We start from the raw sequence: 18,422 nt of genomic DNA on the forward strand, positions 1-18,422 counted from the left end.
CAGCGTAGGTCATGTTCTGAGCCTTGGGGAAGGGTAGAACCTTTTCTTTTATATGATGAAAATCATCATAACTGACTTAGTTCCCTTAAAATGATCCAGCCTCAGGCCTCCATCCAGACACCTGTGATATTTGGATTTCTGAGTAACCAGTAAGGTAATAAAGAAGCTGTTTTATGCTGGCTTAGATTTAACAAGTATTGGAATATCCACCAGCTTTATGGGGATTGTCTACCCCATTCTTTGCAGTTTACCCTAATTGAGTGACCTCAGCTGGCCCCTGCTGGGACCCCAGTCACATGCACAATGCCTGTTCTCGCCTCTGTGGTCATTGGTTTGAACTCTACTGCCCTACCCTCAGGTGACCATAAGCCCCACCTCTTAAATTCCTTGGGAATTTTGAAAGTCCCCTTCCTGTTCGCTCAGTGACACAGGCAGTGGTCTCAGCGCATCTTTCCAGGTGACCACGCCTGCTCCATGCACCAGGCAATCCTCCGCTTTCAGCAATGCCAAGCTGCTGGACCTCACGAGCATTTGAGAAAGAGGAGGCTATCCAGTCCCAGCTGCGCTCCAGTCATTGGTATTATAACACCTATGGCCAGAATTCACGATTCATGACAGAAAGGGGCCATGACCGGGACACACTGCAGTGCAGGGTCAAAGTGAAGGAGCTGTGGAATGGCACAGGAGGCAAATGGCCACTCCGCTTCTGTGCCTAGGAGCGGCTACAAAGAGCTGGATTGGATACTTGCTGGCGACCCCACCTCCACTGCGAGGGTCACTGTGGAAACTTCAGTGGCTCGCGTGCCAGTCAAGAGTGTACCAAGCCAGAAGGAGGAAATCCTGAACAACGATTGGGACGCAGAGGCAGAGGATGACTCAGAGGTCAGAGATGCATGCAGTCAGGAGTTCTTCGCCGCCCTGGAGGAAGCTAGCCAGTCACAGCTGTTGGAGCTTGGCAATGCGCAAACAGGAGAGGAGGCCTCTACGTAAATGGCTTTGATTTTAGGAATTGCTAAGTGAGTTGTTAGGGGCAGGAGGGTTGCAGAAAGCAGGCTTGTGTCTGTATGATGCGTGTAACACCACATGCCTAGTCTGAGCGGCGGAACAGCGTGTTGATTGACTCCCTCACTTCACAGGAATCTGCCTCAGATCTCCACAAACCTCTCATGGAGACACTGGGCAATCTGCTACTGCAGGTTCTTTGGCAGAGCTGCTTTGTTTCTTGCCCCATTAAGGGTAACTTTCCCGCACCACTCTGCCATCACTGAGAGGGGGAAGGGAGACCATTGCTGCACACAGGCATGTGGCATAAGGGCCAAGACAGAAGCCGCAGTCTTGAAGAAGAACCTCCCTTGATTCCCTGCTCACCCTCAGCAGCGAGATATCTTCCACAATGAACACTGCCTGTAGAAAATATGGGGACAGTAATGATTATAAGACACCCCCCCCCCACAGTGCTGGCTCTCCCCAAGAGCCACATGCCCAGTGTACAGTACGGTCCTGGAACATTGATTTCCCTGCCTCTGAGGTTACTCACCATTGGGGGGGGGGGTCTTGTGGCTCATGTGTGCTTGCCTGGAGTCAGCCAGTTAGTGACAGGTATATGAATAGTGTCTGTGTTTTTAAATCACTGAATCAGTGGTCTGTGTGTTGCAAACAAACAATACTGCTTCTGTAAAATGTTGCATTTTGGATTCACAGAGATGACCTTGGGAGCCCAGTCTCCCTCTTTGTTGTCGTCGGCTGAACAGCTGCGCAGAATTAGAAAGCAGCCACGAAGAACTAAAGAGGACTTCCTGCATGGTGTCATGATGGACTCCGCGACCAAAAAACAAGAATTGAAGGAAAGGTGGAACAGTGAGAAGAGGGACTGACAGAAGAATGCAGCGCACCAGAACAAAGCCACGGAAGCTCTTAAAAGTTATGGAGCGCCAAGCAGACATACTCCAGACGCTATAGCACTGCAAACCGGGCAGCTCCGCGCCCGTCCTCCCCTGCAGCTGCTGTCACAAAACTCTTTCCCAGGCGCTCCTCCTCCCCAGGACACTGCCAAAATACTCTTAAAAACATCTTGGCTCCACTGTACCCACTGCATTCCACTCCTGCCCCATCACAGTCCAGCCCTGTAGACTCCCAGTACCCACTGCACTCATCACCCATCCCTCTGCAGTTTAGCTCTGCTGAAGTACAGTACCCCCTGCACTGTACTCCAAACGACAAGGTTGCATATGATACCTGGACATACACAAATCTTTAACCGTCCCGGGACCCCATCTACTCCAAGGGCCCTCCCTTTCCCCATCCCCCTCAGTGCTGATGTGTTTTTTTGTTTGTCTCTCCTCCAGTTATTGTTTCTTAATAAAATAATTGTTTTGGTTTGAAAGCAATCTTTATTCCATTAATTGAAAGCAAACAGAGCCCTTGCAAAGCAACCGGCAATTTTCTTAAACCTTCATAGTGCATCATCTGCACTAATCACAATTACCTCCTAGCATTACAAGCACTGCACCCCCAAGCATAGCAACAATTAGTGACTTTCAGCTTCAAACTGTTGCCTCAAGGCATCCCTGATCCTTATGGCCCTGTTCTGCACCCCTCTAATAGCCCTGGTCTCTGGCTGTTCAAATTCAGCCTCCAGGTGCTGAGCCTCAGTTTCACTCAGGGCTGGACCGCTTTCACCCTTCCCTTCACAAATATTATAGATCGTACAGCACGCGGCTATAAGCATAGGAATATTGCCATCGGCGACGTCCAGCCTCCCATATAGGCAGCACCAGCAGGCCTTTAAATGGCCAAAAGCACATAACAGTCATTCTGCACTTGCTTAGCCTGTTGCTGAACCGCTCCTTGCTGCTGTCAAGGTTCCTTGTGTATGGCTTCATAAGCCATGGCATTAAGGGTAGGCAGGGTCTCCCAGGATCACAATGGGCACTTTGACTTCCCCTAAAGTGATCTCCTGGTCTGGGAAAAAAGTCCCTGTTTGCAGCTTCCTGGACAGGCCAGTGTTCCGAAAGATGTGTGTCATCATGCACCTTTCCAGAGCAGCCTGCAGTAATGTGTGTGAAACGCCTAAAGTGATCCACAAACAAACTGGAGATCCATAGAGAAATATCCCTTCCGATTAATGTACTCAGTGGCTAGGTGGTCTGGTGCCAGAAGTGGAATATGCATGCCATCTATTGCTCCTCCACAGTTAGGGATGCCCATTTGTTCAAAATCATCCACAATGTCATGCATGTTGCCCAGAATCACAATCTTTTGAAGCAGGATGCGATTAATGGCCCTGCACACTTCCATCAATACAAGTCCAACAGTCTACTTTCCCACTCCAAACTGGTTAGCGACCGATCAATAGCAGTCTGGAGTAGCCAGCTTCCACAGTGCAATCACCATGTGCTTCTCCAATGGCAGGGCAGCTCTCATTCTCATGTCCTTGCGCCACAGGGCTGAGCTCATCACACAGTCCTATGAATGTGGCTTTCCTCATCTGAAAGTTCTGCAGCCACTGCTTGTCATCCCAGACGTGCATGATGATCCGATCCCACCACTCAGTGCTCGTTTCCCAAGCCCAAAAGCAACACCTCTGTTAATGCCACAAGCAATCTCGTGTCATAGCTACTACTCGTGGTGAGATCAATGTCAAACTCCTCTTGACTTTGTAGTTTAAGGAATAACTCCACTGCCACGCGAGACGTGTTAGAGAGAACATATTGGTCAACAGTGTGTGATCCATTCCTGCAGACCAAAGAGGCAGGACGTGCAGTACACAAACTGTTGAAAGATGACACCACAACAGACGGAAGCACAGGGATAGCTGGGACGTGAAGCAATGTATCACAGGGCATTGGGACAGGACCCAGGAGGCCCTGCGACCCCCTCCGTCTTCCCACAACTCTTAGCAGCAGAAGAGGAAGAGATGCTCTGTGAGACAGTTGCCCAGAGTGCACCGCTCCAAATACCGATGCAAGTGCCGTAAGTGTGAACACGCTATCGTGCAGGCAGCTGACAGTGTGAACACACATCAGCGGTTTCCCTTCAGCGCTCTGAGCAGCAATGTAACTCTGCCAGTGTAGACATACCCTAAGGATCCAAAGTCAGTAAGAGTCACAGCCCAAAATTTTGGTCAGGGGAATGTGACCCTCCTCTGTCATTCCTGCCACTCCTTCATGTCCAAATCGTTGGTTTTGTGGTTGTTTTTTGTTTTTTGTTTTTTGTTTTGAGGCAAAGCTACTTGTGTTTAACCAAGAAAGGGTGAATTGCAACATTCTCTCTGACTGCCTCCACAGCTTTCTAAACTCATGCTTTTGCCACTCCTCTTCCTACTAAAAAAACCAAACTCTTTTTAAAAATTACTTTCCAATAGAATGGTAACCAAGTCTGAAACAATGTCTAAATGGTACCAGTAGATAAACAAGCTAATAAACCTTCAAATTTAAGGGAGAAGAGTTATTGGAAGAGTATAACTGGAAGCAGGGTCAGTCCAATCCAATGCTATTCAACAATTTGCTTCAGAGGATGAGTGGAGAAAATGCTGATCAAATTAACCAAATTTGCTACAAATGCCTATTTAAATTATTATAGATGATACAATGACTGCATAATTTTAGGAAAAAAATCACTGATTTCAGTTTATTTTACAATAATCAGGATCAGTCTACAAGTTAAGGCAAACATACAAATGCATTTGCTTTTCCTTTTAAATCATAATTATAAAGATTACACAAAGTTCTCCAAAATTTCTAAGAAATGTTTATTATTTGGAAAAAATCATATTAAGATGCTTGATACCAGGACATGGAAAAACTAAGACAATGCATACAATGCTTTATAACAACAATATTCAAACATCTAATGGCAATATTTAATCCATTTGAACAATGCATTCAAATGGGCAACTTCAGAAATTACTTACAAAGATAAAGACGACTGGCAGCCATACCATAATACTATTCATAACATGAACATAATTATATTGGCTACTTTCACAAAGAAACAGGACATTTGATTTCTGAACAATGAAAGCATACAATGATTAAATAAACGTGTGTGAATACATGTGCATAAATGAGTATGCTGTTGCTTCATATAGTCTGGAACTGCTTTCCGGAGTCTTCACTTTTTCAGAGAAGAGGAGATTATTTAGGCATACTTTGCCAGAGAAGAGGAGATTATTTAGGCATACTTTGCCAACTGATTTCTCCGGTGAGATGTAAATCCCTATTAAAAGTCATGAAAACAAAATCCAGAAGAAGGCAGCCCTTGTTAGTGGATGGACAGAGTGTTTTATGTGTCTCCATTTAACACTGCCAGGCAGCTCTGCAGCAGCTGCAAGTTACCCTGTAGAAATAAAGAAAATGATGACCACGTTTCCCTATTTTCTGAGGTATAAAATATTTGTAAACGAAGATAAAATTCATTACTTATTAAGCAGCATGGGTAGCTATAAAACATTTGTAAAATATTTTTGTTTAAGCAATTTTGATCTCTTTGAAAGATCTGTTGAACATAGGAAGCCAATCTCAAGGAACTGCTAAACAGAAATTGATATCTAGTACACTTTCTGAATTTGGTTAGTTTAAATAACTTCTCCACTACATCTCATATCCTTCCCAAACATATCGCAACAAAAGCCTATTTGTGATACAAAACACAACAAATTTACTACAGAGGTCTGTCTTCGTCCTTTCTTTTAGAGTTAAATTCTCAGTTGTAAAAGAATGACTGAGATTTGTGTTGAAGATATTCTTTCAGATACTCCTCACTCAGAAAAGATAGTAATACTACTATTGTCAGATTATTTCCATAACAGAATTATTCATATTATTCAAGTAATACATTGTACATCAGTAAAAAATAAATTAGACAGGAATTTCTTTGATATGTTTATCTTGAAGCAATGAAGGAAAAACAGAATCAATTAAATGCCCTAAACCAATGATTGAAAGCAAAGGTGGGCAAACTACGGCCCGCGGGCCACATCCAGTCCGTGGGACTGTCCTTCCCGGCCCCTGAGCTCCCCGCTGGGGAGGCTAGCCCCCAGCCCCTCCCCTGCTGTTCCCCCTCCCTCGCAGCCACCCCGCCGTGCAAGCAGCACTCTGAGCGGTGGGGCTGCGCGCTCATGCTGGGCAGCATCTGGCTCTGGCTGGGCGGCTCCAAACATGCTGCTCTGAGCGGCATAAGGGAACCGGGGGTTGGATATGGGGCAGGGGATCCCAAGGGACATGGGGCCGTTGGATGGGGCAGAGGTTCAGGAGGGGCAGCGGATGGGGGGGTGGGGTCCTGGGGGTCAGTTAAGGGCAGGGATCCTGGGAGGGGGCGGTCAGAGGACAAGGAGCGGGGGGGGGGATTCTGAGGGAGGCAGGAAGTGGGAGAGGGCGAGGCTGTTTGGGGAGGCACAGCCTTCCCTACCCGGCCCTCCATACAGTTTTGCACCCCAATGTGGCCCTCTGGCCAAAAAGTTTGCCCACCCGATTTAAAGGGTGGTCTTATCCTGAAAAATTACAAAAAGTGTCACCTTATTCCTCAGACATGTTCCATGTGTGTTATCGCTTTGCTGATGGTAGTGACAAAATAAAAAACTAACTTGTTATCACTGCAGAGACAGCAGCTATAGGAGAGCTGTTATCAAAACTGTTAAGTTTCAACTACAAGGCCAAATCTATCCCTAGTTGTACAGATTAAACAACAACTATTTGGCGTGCAAAATCATTAATAGTGCATTACAAAGCAACAACCAACTTGAATTTCAGATCCAAGACTGAGTTTACAGGGCTCACAGTTAGAAAAAATATATTTACTTACAAATTAATCAAATATGGTCTGGAAATCAGTGAGCTAACTATAGCACCCTACAATGCCATTATTAGAAAACCAGTTTCTTTAAATTCTAAAAAGTAAGTTAAAGCACACTGTGCTGGCTACCATCTATTTTATACATGCCATTGCTATCTACAGTTACAAATTGTACTGAGTTTGTTCTCCAATCTGAAGTTGAAGAGTTTGGGCAAGAAACAGGAATTGCTAAGAATGAACATCCTAATATTCCATCTAGTCCAATGAAAGATGGACAGACAAAACCCTCATAATGCACAATTATACCATGGAAGATGCTTCTTGATCCCAGTTAGTAATGAGCATACACCCTGTCAAGCATGTGGACTGATGAATTTTACAGTTTTAAACTCTGTTCTTATTCAAATCCAGAGCTTTCTTGGTAACTATTTGCTTCTGTAACCTGCAGCAGTGAGTTTATGTATGATCTTAATTTCAAAGTTGATTTTTAATATAAGGAAGCTTTTGATATGTAAAAAAGAAAAAGAAAAAGAAAAATCTACTGCTTCTGTTTAACCCTGGGATGGGCAAACTTTTTGGCCCAAGGGCCACATCAGGATTGCAAAACTATATGGAGGACCAGGTAGGGAAGGCTGTGCCTCCCCAAACAGCCTGGTCCCGCCCCCATCTTCCCCTTGACTGCCGCCCTCAGAATCCCCGACCCATGCAACCTCCCCTGCTCCTTGTACCCTGACCGCCCCCTTCCAGGACCCCCGCCAGTAACCGCCCCCCCGGGACCCCACCCCCATCCAACCTCTCCTTCTCCCCTGACTGCCCCTCTCCAGAACCCCAAACCCATCCAACCTCTCCTGCTCCCTGTCTGCCCCAACCCCTATCCACACCCCCGCTCCCTGACAGGGCCCCCGGGACTCCCACGCCAAACCAGCTCCCCCCACCCAGAACCTCCACCCCATCCAAACTCTCCCTGTCCTGACTGCTCCCCGGGACTCCCCGCTCCCTTACAATGCCGGAGCCAGCCACACTGCCACACTACCCGGCAGGAGCAACGGGCCAGAGTGCAGGTGGCGCAGTGAGCTGAGGCAGCAAGGGAGGGGCTGGGGGCTAGCCTCCCCGGCCAGGAGCTCAGGGGCCAGGCAAGACGGTCCTGAGGGCTGGATGTGGCCCACGGGCTGTAGTTTGCCCACCTCTGGTTTAACCTATACGACTAAGATTCTTGCATCTCCCCCTAATCCTTCTCCTCTCCAAATTAAGCAGTTAAGCATAAAAGACCTCATATAAAAAAAAAAATCATCTCTCAGCCATCCCCCATTGTTAATTTTGTTTTCTTTGCCCTTCTTTGGAGAAATGGGACAACAATGTCAGTTAAAACTCCAAACACCAATTTTGTCTGATTCTTTACCCCATCCATACTCCACTCACAGGCAGCAGTCACCAGTAGTCCACAAGAGAAACTAAAGTTTTTCCTGTTGTGTATACGAATTACACCAACACGGTGTTTTCTTATATCCACCCTTCCAACCCATGTAAGATGCAGGGGGATTCACCCATGTTGCTAGGTCATAGGGACCCAGGAGTCTAAGGCCCACATTGCTAGACTGATCATGGCAAAGGTTGATCTTTGCCCAGTGCTGGAAAGGTGAATGAGGTAGAGTGGAACCTATAGTATGCTGGCAGAATAGGCAAAATGTGTGTGTACATATGGATGGTAATACATGAGAGATTGTAGTCTCTGGCCTATAATAGAAGGATCTAGTTGCCAGGATCTTTTTTTCCCCTTTAAGAAAAGAACAAGTTTCATATACTAAGAATAGAACAAGTTTCATATACTAAATCTTTCAGATACTGGGTGGCAGATGAGGAACACATTCCCTCATAACCCCTATGTTTGGAGAAGACAACAAAAACTTGTATTAATGTAACGCATACATGTCAAAAGTGGGTTTTGTCCCACCTTACATACACATTTGAGAATCTAAAATTAATTGTGTGAGATCAGAATTCTGTAATGAGTTGTTGATTGAACTATGTTAGCTGCACTCAAGTTGCACTGTTTATCCTCACCAATTCCAGAGTATGATCATCACTCTGTTTATGAACTGTAGTTCAAGTTCAACATTACAGAACTAAGATGGTTTTAAAGTGGTAATGAGGCTTACATGCGACTTTCACATGAGATAGCCAAACATTAAATACAGACTTCCACACTTACAGCTCAAGAGCTTCTATATACATAATATATTGAATTTGTGAACCGAGTGAGCTGCAAACAGAGGGAGTTCGCCTAGGAACCAAGCTATGGTGAGTGCTGCATTAGGAGGGCTCTGTTGTGATCTGGCGGGGTGAATATCTTGAGTGTCTTTCTGCTGTGACCATTTGCCTGATTGGTGCTAGCTGCAGGGACTGTTTGACAGTGTGTGTGTTTGTTTAAAAAGTGTAACTCTCTGACCATGTGGGTAGTTTGTTTGAACAGTGTGAATTGGGAGTGCTTTGTTCCAGATGGGCCTTGAGTGGTTGATTGGAGGGAAGGCTTTGAGCCTGGGCAACTGCTTTGAGCCAGCAGCCTTATAAAAAAGCAACCAGCTGCAAATGGAAGAGAAGCAAACAGAGGGAGTTTGCCTGGGGGGAGTTCCTACAGAATTTTTTGCCATTCAGGCTTCTGTGAGCAATAAATACAACATCTGAAGAGGCTCTCAGAAGGAAGACAATATAGATAGTGAGCAATCAGCTGTTATGACCTACACAGGATGTGCCATGTTTGTCTCTCCCCCAGAGGAGAGAAGGGACTTCATCTGTAGACTGTACGAAGCGCAAGCTGGTCTCCATATTGGAAGAGAAGGTTAAAGGACTAGAGACCCAAGTATCAACCCTGCGTTGCATCAGAGAAAATGAAGATTTTCTGGAGAGAAGTCAGCATTTGGTACTGCAGGCACAGCATGTTGAAGAATCAGAGAGGGCAGTGCAGAATGGGGAAGAAAATTGGCAGCATGTGACCTCCAGAAGAAGAAAGAGGAGAACCCATGTACCCCCAATGCAGATAGAGGTAAGAAACCATTTACAGGCTCTGTGCACAGGTACTACAGCGGAGAATGGTTTGGAAGAGTCATCTGAGGGGAGGGATCAGAAGACCATCAACCAGAAGGCATGGAATGCATTATCCTAGGGAATGAGGTTCTACGACCACCACTCCGAAGGGGACAAGACGGGTGGTGGTGGTCAGGGACTTCCTCCTAGGAGGGACAGTATCATCCATCTGCCATCCAGACCAGGAAACTCAAGAAGGGCTGCTTGCCTGGAGCTAGAATTCAGGATGTGACGGAGTGTCTCCATCCAGTTTTGGGCCCCCCACTACAGAAAGGATGTGGACAAATTGGAGAGAGTCCAGCAGAGGGCAACGAAAATGATTAGGGGGCTGGGGCACATGACTTATGAGGAAAGGCTGAGGGAACTGGGCTTATTTAGTCTGCAGAAGAGAAGAGTGAGGGGGGTTTTGATAGCAGCCTTCAACTACCTGAAGCGGGGTTCCAAAAAGGATGGAGCTAGGCTGTTCCCAGTGGTAGCAGATGACAGAACAAGGAGCAATGGTCTCAAGTTGCAGTGGAGGAGGTCTAGGTTGGATATTAGGAAAAACTATTTCACTAGGAGGGTGGTGAAGTACTGGAACGGCTTACCTAGCGGTGGTGGAATCTCCATCCTTAGAGGTTTTTAAGGCTCGGCTTGATAAAGCCCTGGCTGGGATGATTTAGTTGGGGTTCGTACTGCTTTGAACAGGGCATTGGACTAGATGACCTCGAGGTCTCTTCCAACCCTAATCTTCTATGAATTTACTTTCTAGCAGTCACATGCTACACCAAACCTGCATAGTTTAGAACTGTCTGGAGGTTTTCACTTGTCTAAAAAGGTACCACAGAAACAACTTTACCCTCTACTGGCAAAGGAGGGTAACAAATTTAAAATTCAGTTTTCCTTTTAGATCACATCTAAAAGTGTATCTGGAATTTACAAAATCCCCCTTCCAAAAATTCAGCTCCAGAGAGGGGGCACGAGGCCTCAGTCACTCCCCATCTCACCAATTCTGAGAAAGATGATAAGGCTTTGAGGTACAGTGGACGTTATTTACAAATTTACAGAACTTTTCATGAAAGTAAGTTCTTATTCATAATTCCAGAATTTGTGAGGAAGGTTTAAACAAACAGCTTCTGGTGTTCAGTCAAATAGTAAGAAGATCGAAAGCCTGTCCCATGATTTTCATAATTGCCAGAGTGACATACCCTTAAACTTTTACTGGTCCCACTAATGACTATCAAAATAAGCCTTAGTATCAAAGCCTCCTACCTAATTCCTGAAGGGTCATTGCTGGGGTTTGTTCTCTGCCCCACACCATTATAAAACAGTTCCTTAAAATGAAAATACACCAGAGCCAAAAAAAGGATCTCTTATTAAAAGAGTTATTTGGAGGTCTGAAAAAGGTTTTTATCAGCATTCTATTTTGCCAGTGACTGAATGAAGTATGCCTATTATGACCATTCCAGAGATAGCAATCTAAAATCTGAGAGAGGCAAAGACATCTTGGTCAGAAAATTACCACTTTGAATCAGCATCTCTTGACCACAACCAAAACTATTCAAAATGATCATTTTGAAGTTTTAAGTTTCCTTTGGCTTGTCCTGAAGTAGACAACTGCAATCATTTGATTCAACAGATCAGAGGAGTATCTAAAAATTTAAAGGTGGTCAATAGAAGCTTAAAGGTAAATAATATAACTACACTACAATATCTTGCAACAGCTTTAGTTTCTCCTTCATATTCTGTCACATTGTTAAAACAAAATTAGATTATACAAGGGCATCATGAGTTGTTATAATTTTCTGAGATCTAAAAGGAATGCAAAGTGCACTAGCACCAGACAGACCAACAAGCACTAACAGGCTTAATAAAAGAATTGAATTAACTAAATTAATCTAAGAATTTGTTTTAATTTCATAACCAAGGTCAAGTTGATCAGAATTTTCTATTATACATTCCCTTGCTCCATTAATGATGCTGTCTGCAGATCACATCTCTAATGTACAGGTATTATGAGCTTTGCAATATTTGAAAAAAGCAGGACTTGGATACTATCCAAAGAAGTAAACAGAGTGCTAGAGTTGAGAATGGAAAACCAAGACCATTAGGTCAGAGACAAAGTGGAGTCTGAATTTATCAGTTTTTTCGAAGGTCTCAATCTGTGACTAGCATTAGCATTACTGTTCCCTGGAAAGTATGAATGGAAGTGAGGAAATCTGGGTAACTATATCACTGGAGAGGGAAGGAATTTGCAGCATACATTAAAGCAAATAGTACAAAAGGAAGTACTATAGACTCATGACTACATACAGATTCCAAGCAAACTGTCTATGCTTGGAAATCTAAGTTCTTATAGACTAAAATAAGAACTCAGTATTTGAACAGAGTTTTTGGATGCACAGTGTCCCCGATTCCCATTTCTGGTAAATTAAAAGATAAAATTTTACACCATTCCCAAAATACACAGCATCTTTTGGGCAAAGTGAAATGAGGACATTCAGGGACCCCTGGGTTTCTCTGTGTGACAGAGGCCCACTGGTGCCAACTGCCAAAGGGCTCACTGTTCATTACAAGCAACTCCTCTCTCACACCTGACAAACTTACCACACCATTCACACAGAGGTAGTACGTGAGGTCTCTACTGAAAGCTTGTAACCTATCGATAACCATTGTGAGATGTGTATGAGTAATATTTAAAGGAATAATGTAACTACATTGAAAGTTATTCCTTACTGTCTTCAAGCACAAGTTAGTCCCCAGAGAATAACATGCTTGGGGAGGACTTATTAAAGCAGAAAGGAGCTGTCTTCCACCCTGGCTAGCAGAGTATGTACTGTATTGCTCAATTGTCTTCCTTTGCACCAACCCAAAAAAGTCAACGGAAAACCATCAAAGAAACTATAATCATGAAAACCACTTGAAGTGAAAAGGAACAAAGGGACAGTGAAGGGATTGCCCTCTCTGTGAATAAAGACAAAAGACTTATTCAGTAAGTCATGGTGGGGGAGGAGGGGAGGAAGGAGGACACTCTAGATTCATTCACTGAGGAGGTACCTTGATAAGTAGGGTTGCTTCATGAAAGACTGTGTCCTAGCTACTTGGTCTAACAAGCACTGTAAGACTGAACTTTGAGAATCTACTTTATTAGATAGGAAAGGTAACTTAATAAGTTTAGGCCCTTGTTTGCATTTTATGATTTTGTTCCATATGTATCCACTTGTTTCCATCACTCACACTTGTTCCTATTTGAATTTCTATTCTTTCTTAAGTTTCCTTTTGTTTTACTATAATTGAACTCAAGTGCTGTGTGTGATACAGGAGTGGTGGCCTACCGTGACACTAGTAAACTGGGGGACACTGTTCCTTTGGGAACAGAGGATCTGGGATTTCTGTGGGTATCTGGTGGTCAGAGGCTAGATACCACAAGGAGACACTTTGAAGGGACTTGGGAGCTGGGGCGTATCTATTGTCAACATGCAGACCTGGTATAGCCCAGAGGAGACTGCTTGAGTGGCTGACAGGCTGGCTGTGTGAGGGAGCTAATACTCAGCTGGCAGAAGAAATACTCCCTTGCACTAGAGACAGAGGGTAACAAGGTGACTCTCAGTCCTGGGTGCCCCAAGAAGCATCACACTCAAACCAATATAAAACACGACTTTTTTAAAAGGCTAAATGTGAAAGCCATCTGATCCATAAGAATTAAATGAAGGGTCCCACATATTCTAGTGCTTCTAGTACATAAATACATATTTTGAGTTTAGTTTAAGATGGATGACAAAAGGAAAAAGTAATGAAAAAAGATTACTTGAAAATTACGTTAAAAAAGCCATTTCTTCTAACAGCATTAAAAACGCATCCAAACTAAACTGTTTTACATCAAACTGAAATGGCCAAACCAATTTAAACAAAAGTTGCATGGATGTACATTTTTATAGATCCATACACACTCTTGAATTTCAAGCGTCTATGCCTAATTTCAGCCTAAAATATTCAAAATAGGTCCCCGCAGAAATAAGGTTTTAGTGGGAACAGTGGCAAGTCCAGACAACGGTAACAGTTGAATAATGTGAATTCCGAAGGAACAGATGGTTCAGAATAGCTTTTCTTGAAAATTCCTCGGAATAAGATGTTATAGCCCATAGTCTGCAGCTTTGTCAAAAGTAGTAAGCTATTATCTCCATAAAGGCCAAAAAAAAAGTTGCTCAAATGCATTTAAATGACATTTAAGGACAGTGCACTTAGGTTCTTTTGGGGAAAAATAATTCACCTCCTTAAAACCATTTAGCAGGTTCTGTAAATTATCTGCAACTGAAGTTTCTTAGTCAACATCCTATGCTAGTGAACTAAAAGAAACCAAGGCTCAAAAGGTATATTCAAGAATCTATACACAGATCTGGCCTCAATATCTTGCTCAGTGACAGACTTCCTGTATGAGCTTCAGGCATACTTTCATACCTCACTGGGGGGGTTGCAAGGATATAATCCACTAATATCTGAGAAGGAAACTCGGATACTATGCTAATGAGAGTCATATAGGTACCCAGACAGATACTGTAGGCAGCAATACTATAGTCAATGCATGAGATATTTTCAATGGGATAGAGATGTTCAAAAAGCACTGAAGGCACTTAGGACTGCAAGTCCTATTGAAAGTCTATACATGCACCCCTATTCTCCATAGTTCACAAGTTTATAAAAGTTAGCCTTTCAGCTGAAGCTGCTCACACTTCATATCAGCTCTGACAGAACTTTTTGGAGGTGGAGAGTACATTACATAGCTCAGAAATGACCAAACTGATCTTATCCAAGTATTCAACATGGAAAAACGGATTTAAATACAAACCAAAATAGGTTTTGATTACCTTAGCATGCTTCAGTTCCAATTCTGCAAGTTCCACTAGATTCTTTCGGAATGCAGCAACTCTTCTTGTTTTAAAGTCTACAAGTTCTGTAAAGTATAATTTGTGATTCCATTAAAAACAGTGTCAGTGCATTCAAGCATTAGGACACTTTCCCCTCGGGATGGGGGTGGGAGGGGGGAAATCACAAGTTTAAGACTCAGGACTGTAATTTGGGCTCAGAGCTATTGCAGCATTGTTAGGGTATGTCTATATTGCAATTAAAAACCTGCAGCTAGTCTGTGCCAGCTGGCTCAGGCTCAGAGTGTTCGGACTAAGGGGCTATTTAATTATGGTGTAGACATTCAGGCTCAGGCTGGACCCTGAGCTCTCAAACCTTATAAAGTGGGAGGTTGCAGCCCGAGCCCAACATCTATTCTTCAATTAAACAGTCCCTTAGCCAAAGTCCCTCAATCCTGATTCATCTGTCATGGGCCTGTTATGCACATCTAACTGCAGTGCAGACATAACCTTAGAGAAGGAGCTATTTAAAGTGTGATTGTGATGACTTCTCTTAACCATAATTTTCATATATGGAAAGCTCTTTTGGAGTCAAATATCAGTGTGTGTCCCTTTTAAAAAAAATTAAAATATTAAATTTTAAGTAGGGCTGTTGATTAATTGCGATTAACTCAAAAAATTAATTGCGATTAATCGCAGTTTTAATTGCACTGTTAAACAATAGAATACCAATTGAAATTTATTAAATATTTTGGATGTTTTTCTACATTTTCAAATATATTGATTTCTATTACAACACAGAATACAAAGTGCACAGTACTCGCTTTATATAATTTTTATTACAAATATTTGCACTGTAAAAATGGTAAACAAAAGAAATAGTATTTTTCGATTCACCTCATACAGGTACTGAAGTGCAATCTCTCTATCATGAAAGTGCAGCTTACAAATGTAGATTTTTTTGTTACATACCTACACTCAAAAATAAAAACAAACAATGTAAAACGTTAGAGCCTGCAAGTCCACTCAATCCTACTTCTTGTTCAGCCAATCGCGAAGACAAACAAGTTTTTTTACATTTACGGGAGAGAATACTGCCAGCTTCTTATTTACAAGAACAGGCATTCGCATGGCACTTTTGTAGCCAGCATTGCAAGATAGTTATTTGTTAGATATGCTAAACGTTTGTATACCCCTTCAGGCTTTGGCCAACATTCCAGTGGACATGCTTCCATGCTGATGACACAGGTTAAAAAAAATAGTGTGTTAATTAAATTTGTGACTGAACTCCTTGTGGCAGAACTGTATGCCTCCTGCTCTGTTTTACTGCATTCTGCCATATAGTTCATGTTACAGCAGTCTCGGATGAGGACCCAACATGTTGTTCGTTTTAAGAACACTTTCACTGCAGATTTGACAAAATGCAAAGAAGGTACCAATATGAGATTTCTAAATATAGCAACAGCACCTAGACCCAAGATTTAAGAATGTAAAGTACCTTCCAAAATCCAATCAGGATGGGAATGGAGTATGCTTTCAGACATCTTAAAAGAGCAACACTCCAAAGCAGAACCCAAGGCACCAAAAAAGAAAATCAACCTTCTGCTGGTGGCATCTGACTCATATGTTGAAAACGAACATGCACTGAATCGTTATTGAGCAGAACCTATCATCAGCATGGACGCATGTCATCTGGAATGGTGGTTGAAGCATGAAGGGGCTTCAAATGTTTAGCATATCTCGCACGTAAATATCTTGCAATGCTGGCTACAACAGTGCCATGAGAACGCCCTTTCTGACATTCAGGTCACACTGTAAACCAGAAGCGATCAGCATTATTTCCTACAAATGTAAACAAATTTGTTTGTCTGAGCGATTGGCTGAACAAGAAGTAGGATTGAGTGGACTTGTAGGCTCTAAAGTTTTACATGGTTTTATTTTTGAATGCAGCTATTTTTTGTACATAATTCTACATTTGTAAGTTCAACTTTCATGATAAAGATTGCACTACAGTACTTGTATTAATTGAAAAATACTATATTTTATTTTTACAGTGCAAATATTTATAATAAAAATAAATATAAAGTGAGCACCATACACTTTGTATTCTGTATTGTAATTGAAATCAATACATTTGAAACACTGGAAAACATCCAAAAATATTTATAAGTAGTATTCTATTTTTTGTTTAACAGCGTGATTAATCGGGATTCATTTTTTTAATCACTTGACAGCCCGAATTTAAAGATTAAATTCATTCTTCTCTTTTCCCTTCATCACTATGCTTGCCCCAGAAACTTGCCTTCACTCATGAGTGAAAGCAGGTATGTGAAGGGCTCTGCAGAGAACACTGGGGCAAAATTAATTTTAAGAACAGATGAGGCTAGTAGCCTAAAGACAATGTGCTTGTTGGAACACTTCAGGGGCTAACAGGATCCTTCTCCAAAGAGCCACCAACTTTAGCAGATTTATAAAGCCAAAAGTATTTTAGTGACTGATGTGGATGGGGAAGCGAGGTAGACTCCAGGGGCTAATTTAGGAGAGGGGATGCTGACTGGGTCACTTCCCTAGGCAAACGTTAACCCAAAGGGGAAAAAGACTTGCAGAAAGACGGCAGCACACTGAACCGTCTTCTCCAAAGGAGGAGCACCTTTCACCCACGAAAGCTGCTTAATTTGGGACAAATCTCCAGTACTAGCATCCCCAGCAAAAAACTCCCCTCACTGGCTCCTCTGTTTCTGACCTACAACCACCTGCAATGAGATGTGGCAGTCAATGGAAATCAGCACTGAAGTGGCTAGGTAGAGTTGTGTAAGGCCATTTCAACAGAGCTTGACAAAATTGTATTTGTCTTCACTATCTGCAGTCAGTTACACTTTTGTGCATGTCAAAACAAGTGACGACTTAGTTACTTGTATCTTGATTTGAAAAAATTCAGCCATTTAAGCATCATATTGGTACCAGAAAGACCATTAGTCTTTAATATAGAAGGAAAATACTGTTAAATGTCCTCAGATAAGTCACAAATAAATACAGATTAAAAGCAGAGAAAATTCAGAGCAGTAAACATATTCTAAAGGTCTGAAAAATTGAGGCTATTCAAGAAAACAAATTTTTTTAAAATGTGCAAATATAACGTGATCAAAGATTGCTCAAATACCTTGTTTTGCTGATTCAGATATTTTTTCAAATTTCTGACAACATACTTGCTGAGTGGTTTCAGCTTGTAGCACATCTTTATTTTTTGCTCTTGCTTTATCCAATGCCTTATTAGCATTTTCATAATCCACTAGTGACCTAGATCTTCTATATAGGAGATCCTGCAAAAACAAAGTTTAAGGATGTATAAAATTGATCTACAATTACCTACTGTTGGATATTTTCAATTTTAGCCCTCAGATCAGAGCATAACTACCTTATTTGTCTCAAAATTTTCATTTTATTCCTGCTTGTTAAGATTATTCTAACTTTAGCCATGTGAATATAGCAAAACAGATCCTCCCACCCCAGCAACACAAAGGAGCACAGAAATTCCCATATTGGATCAAAAAAGTGGTCTCATCTAGTCCAATATTCTGTCTGACAGTGACCAACACTAGAAGCTTCAGAATATGTTGCAAGAAACTCAGGAGAAGGCAGGTATGGGGAATTCCATATCCTCCCAGCAGATTAGAATCAAACTATTGTTTAGATTATGAATCCAAAATA

At 42.5% G+C, this 18,422-nt stretch overlaps 1 protein-coding gene across 2 annotated transcripts in view; it reads right to left on the reverse strand.

Moving 5' to 3' along the window:
* Positions 1 to 4,601: 4,601 nt before the first annotated feature.
* SNX6 (sorting nexin 6) overlaps positions 4,602 to 18,422 on the reverse strand; it is a 52,394-nt gene continuing 38,573 nt past the window's right edge. For both annotated transcript variants that reach the window (XM_038405241.2, XM_043515978.1), the window contains 3 exons: positions 17,875 to 18,034; positions 14,718 to 14,803; positions 4,602 to 5,337 (listed from right to left, as the gene is read on the reverse strand). In XM_038405241.2, coding sequence (XP_038261169.1) covers positions 5,284 to 5,337; positions 14,718 to 14,803; positions 17,875 to 18,034 — 300 coding nt within the window. In that variant the 3' untranslated portion in view covers positions 4,602 to 5,283. The remainder of the gene's footprint in view (positions 5,338 to 14,717; positions 14,804 to 17,874; positions 18,035 to 18,422) is intronic.

Source organism: Dermochelys coriacea, chromosome 6, assembly GCF_009764565.3.
Source record: "Dermochelys coriacea isolate rDerCor1 chromosome 6, rDerCor1.pri.v4, whole genome shotgun sequence".
Classification (NCBI taxonomy): domain Eukaryota; kingdom Metazoa; phylum Chordata; order Testudines; family Dermochelyidae; genus Dermochelys; species Dermochelys coriacea.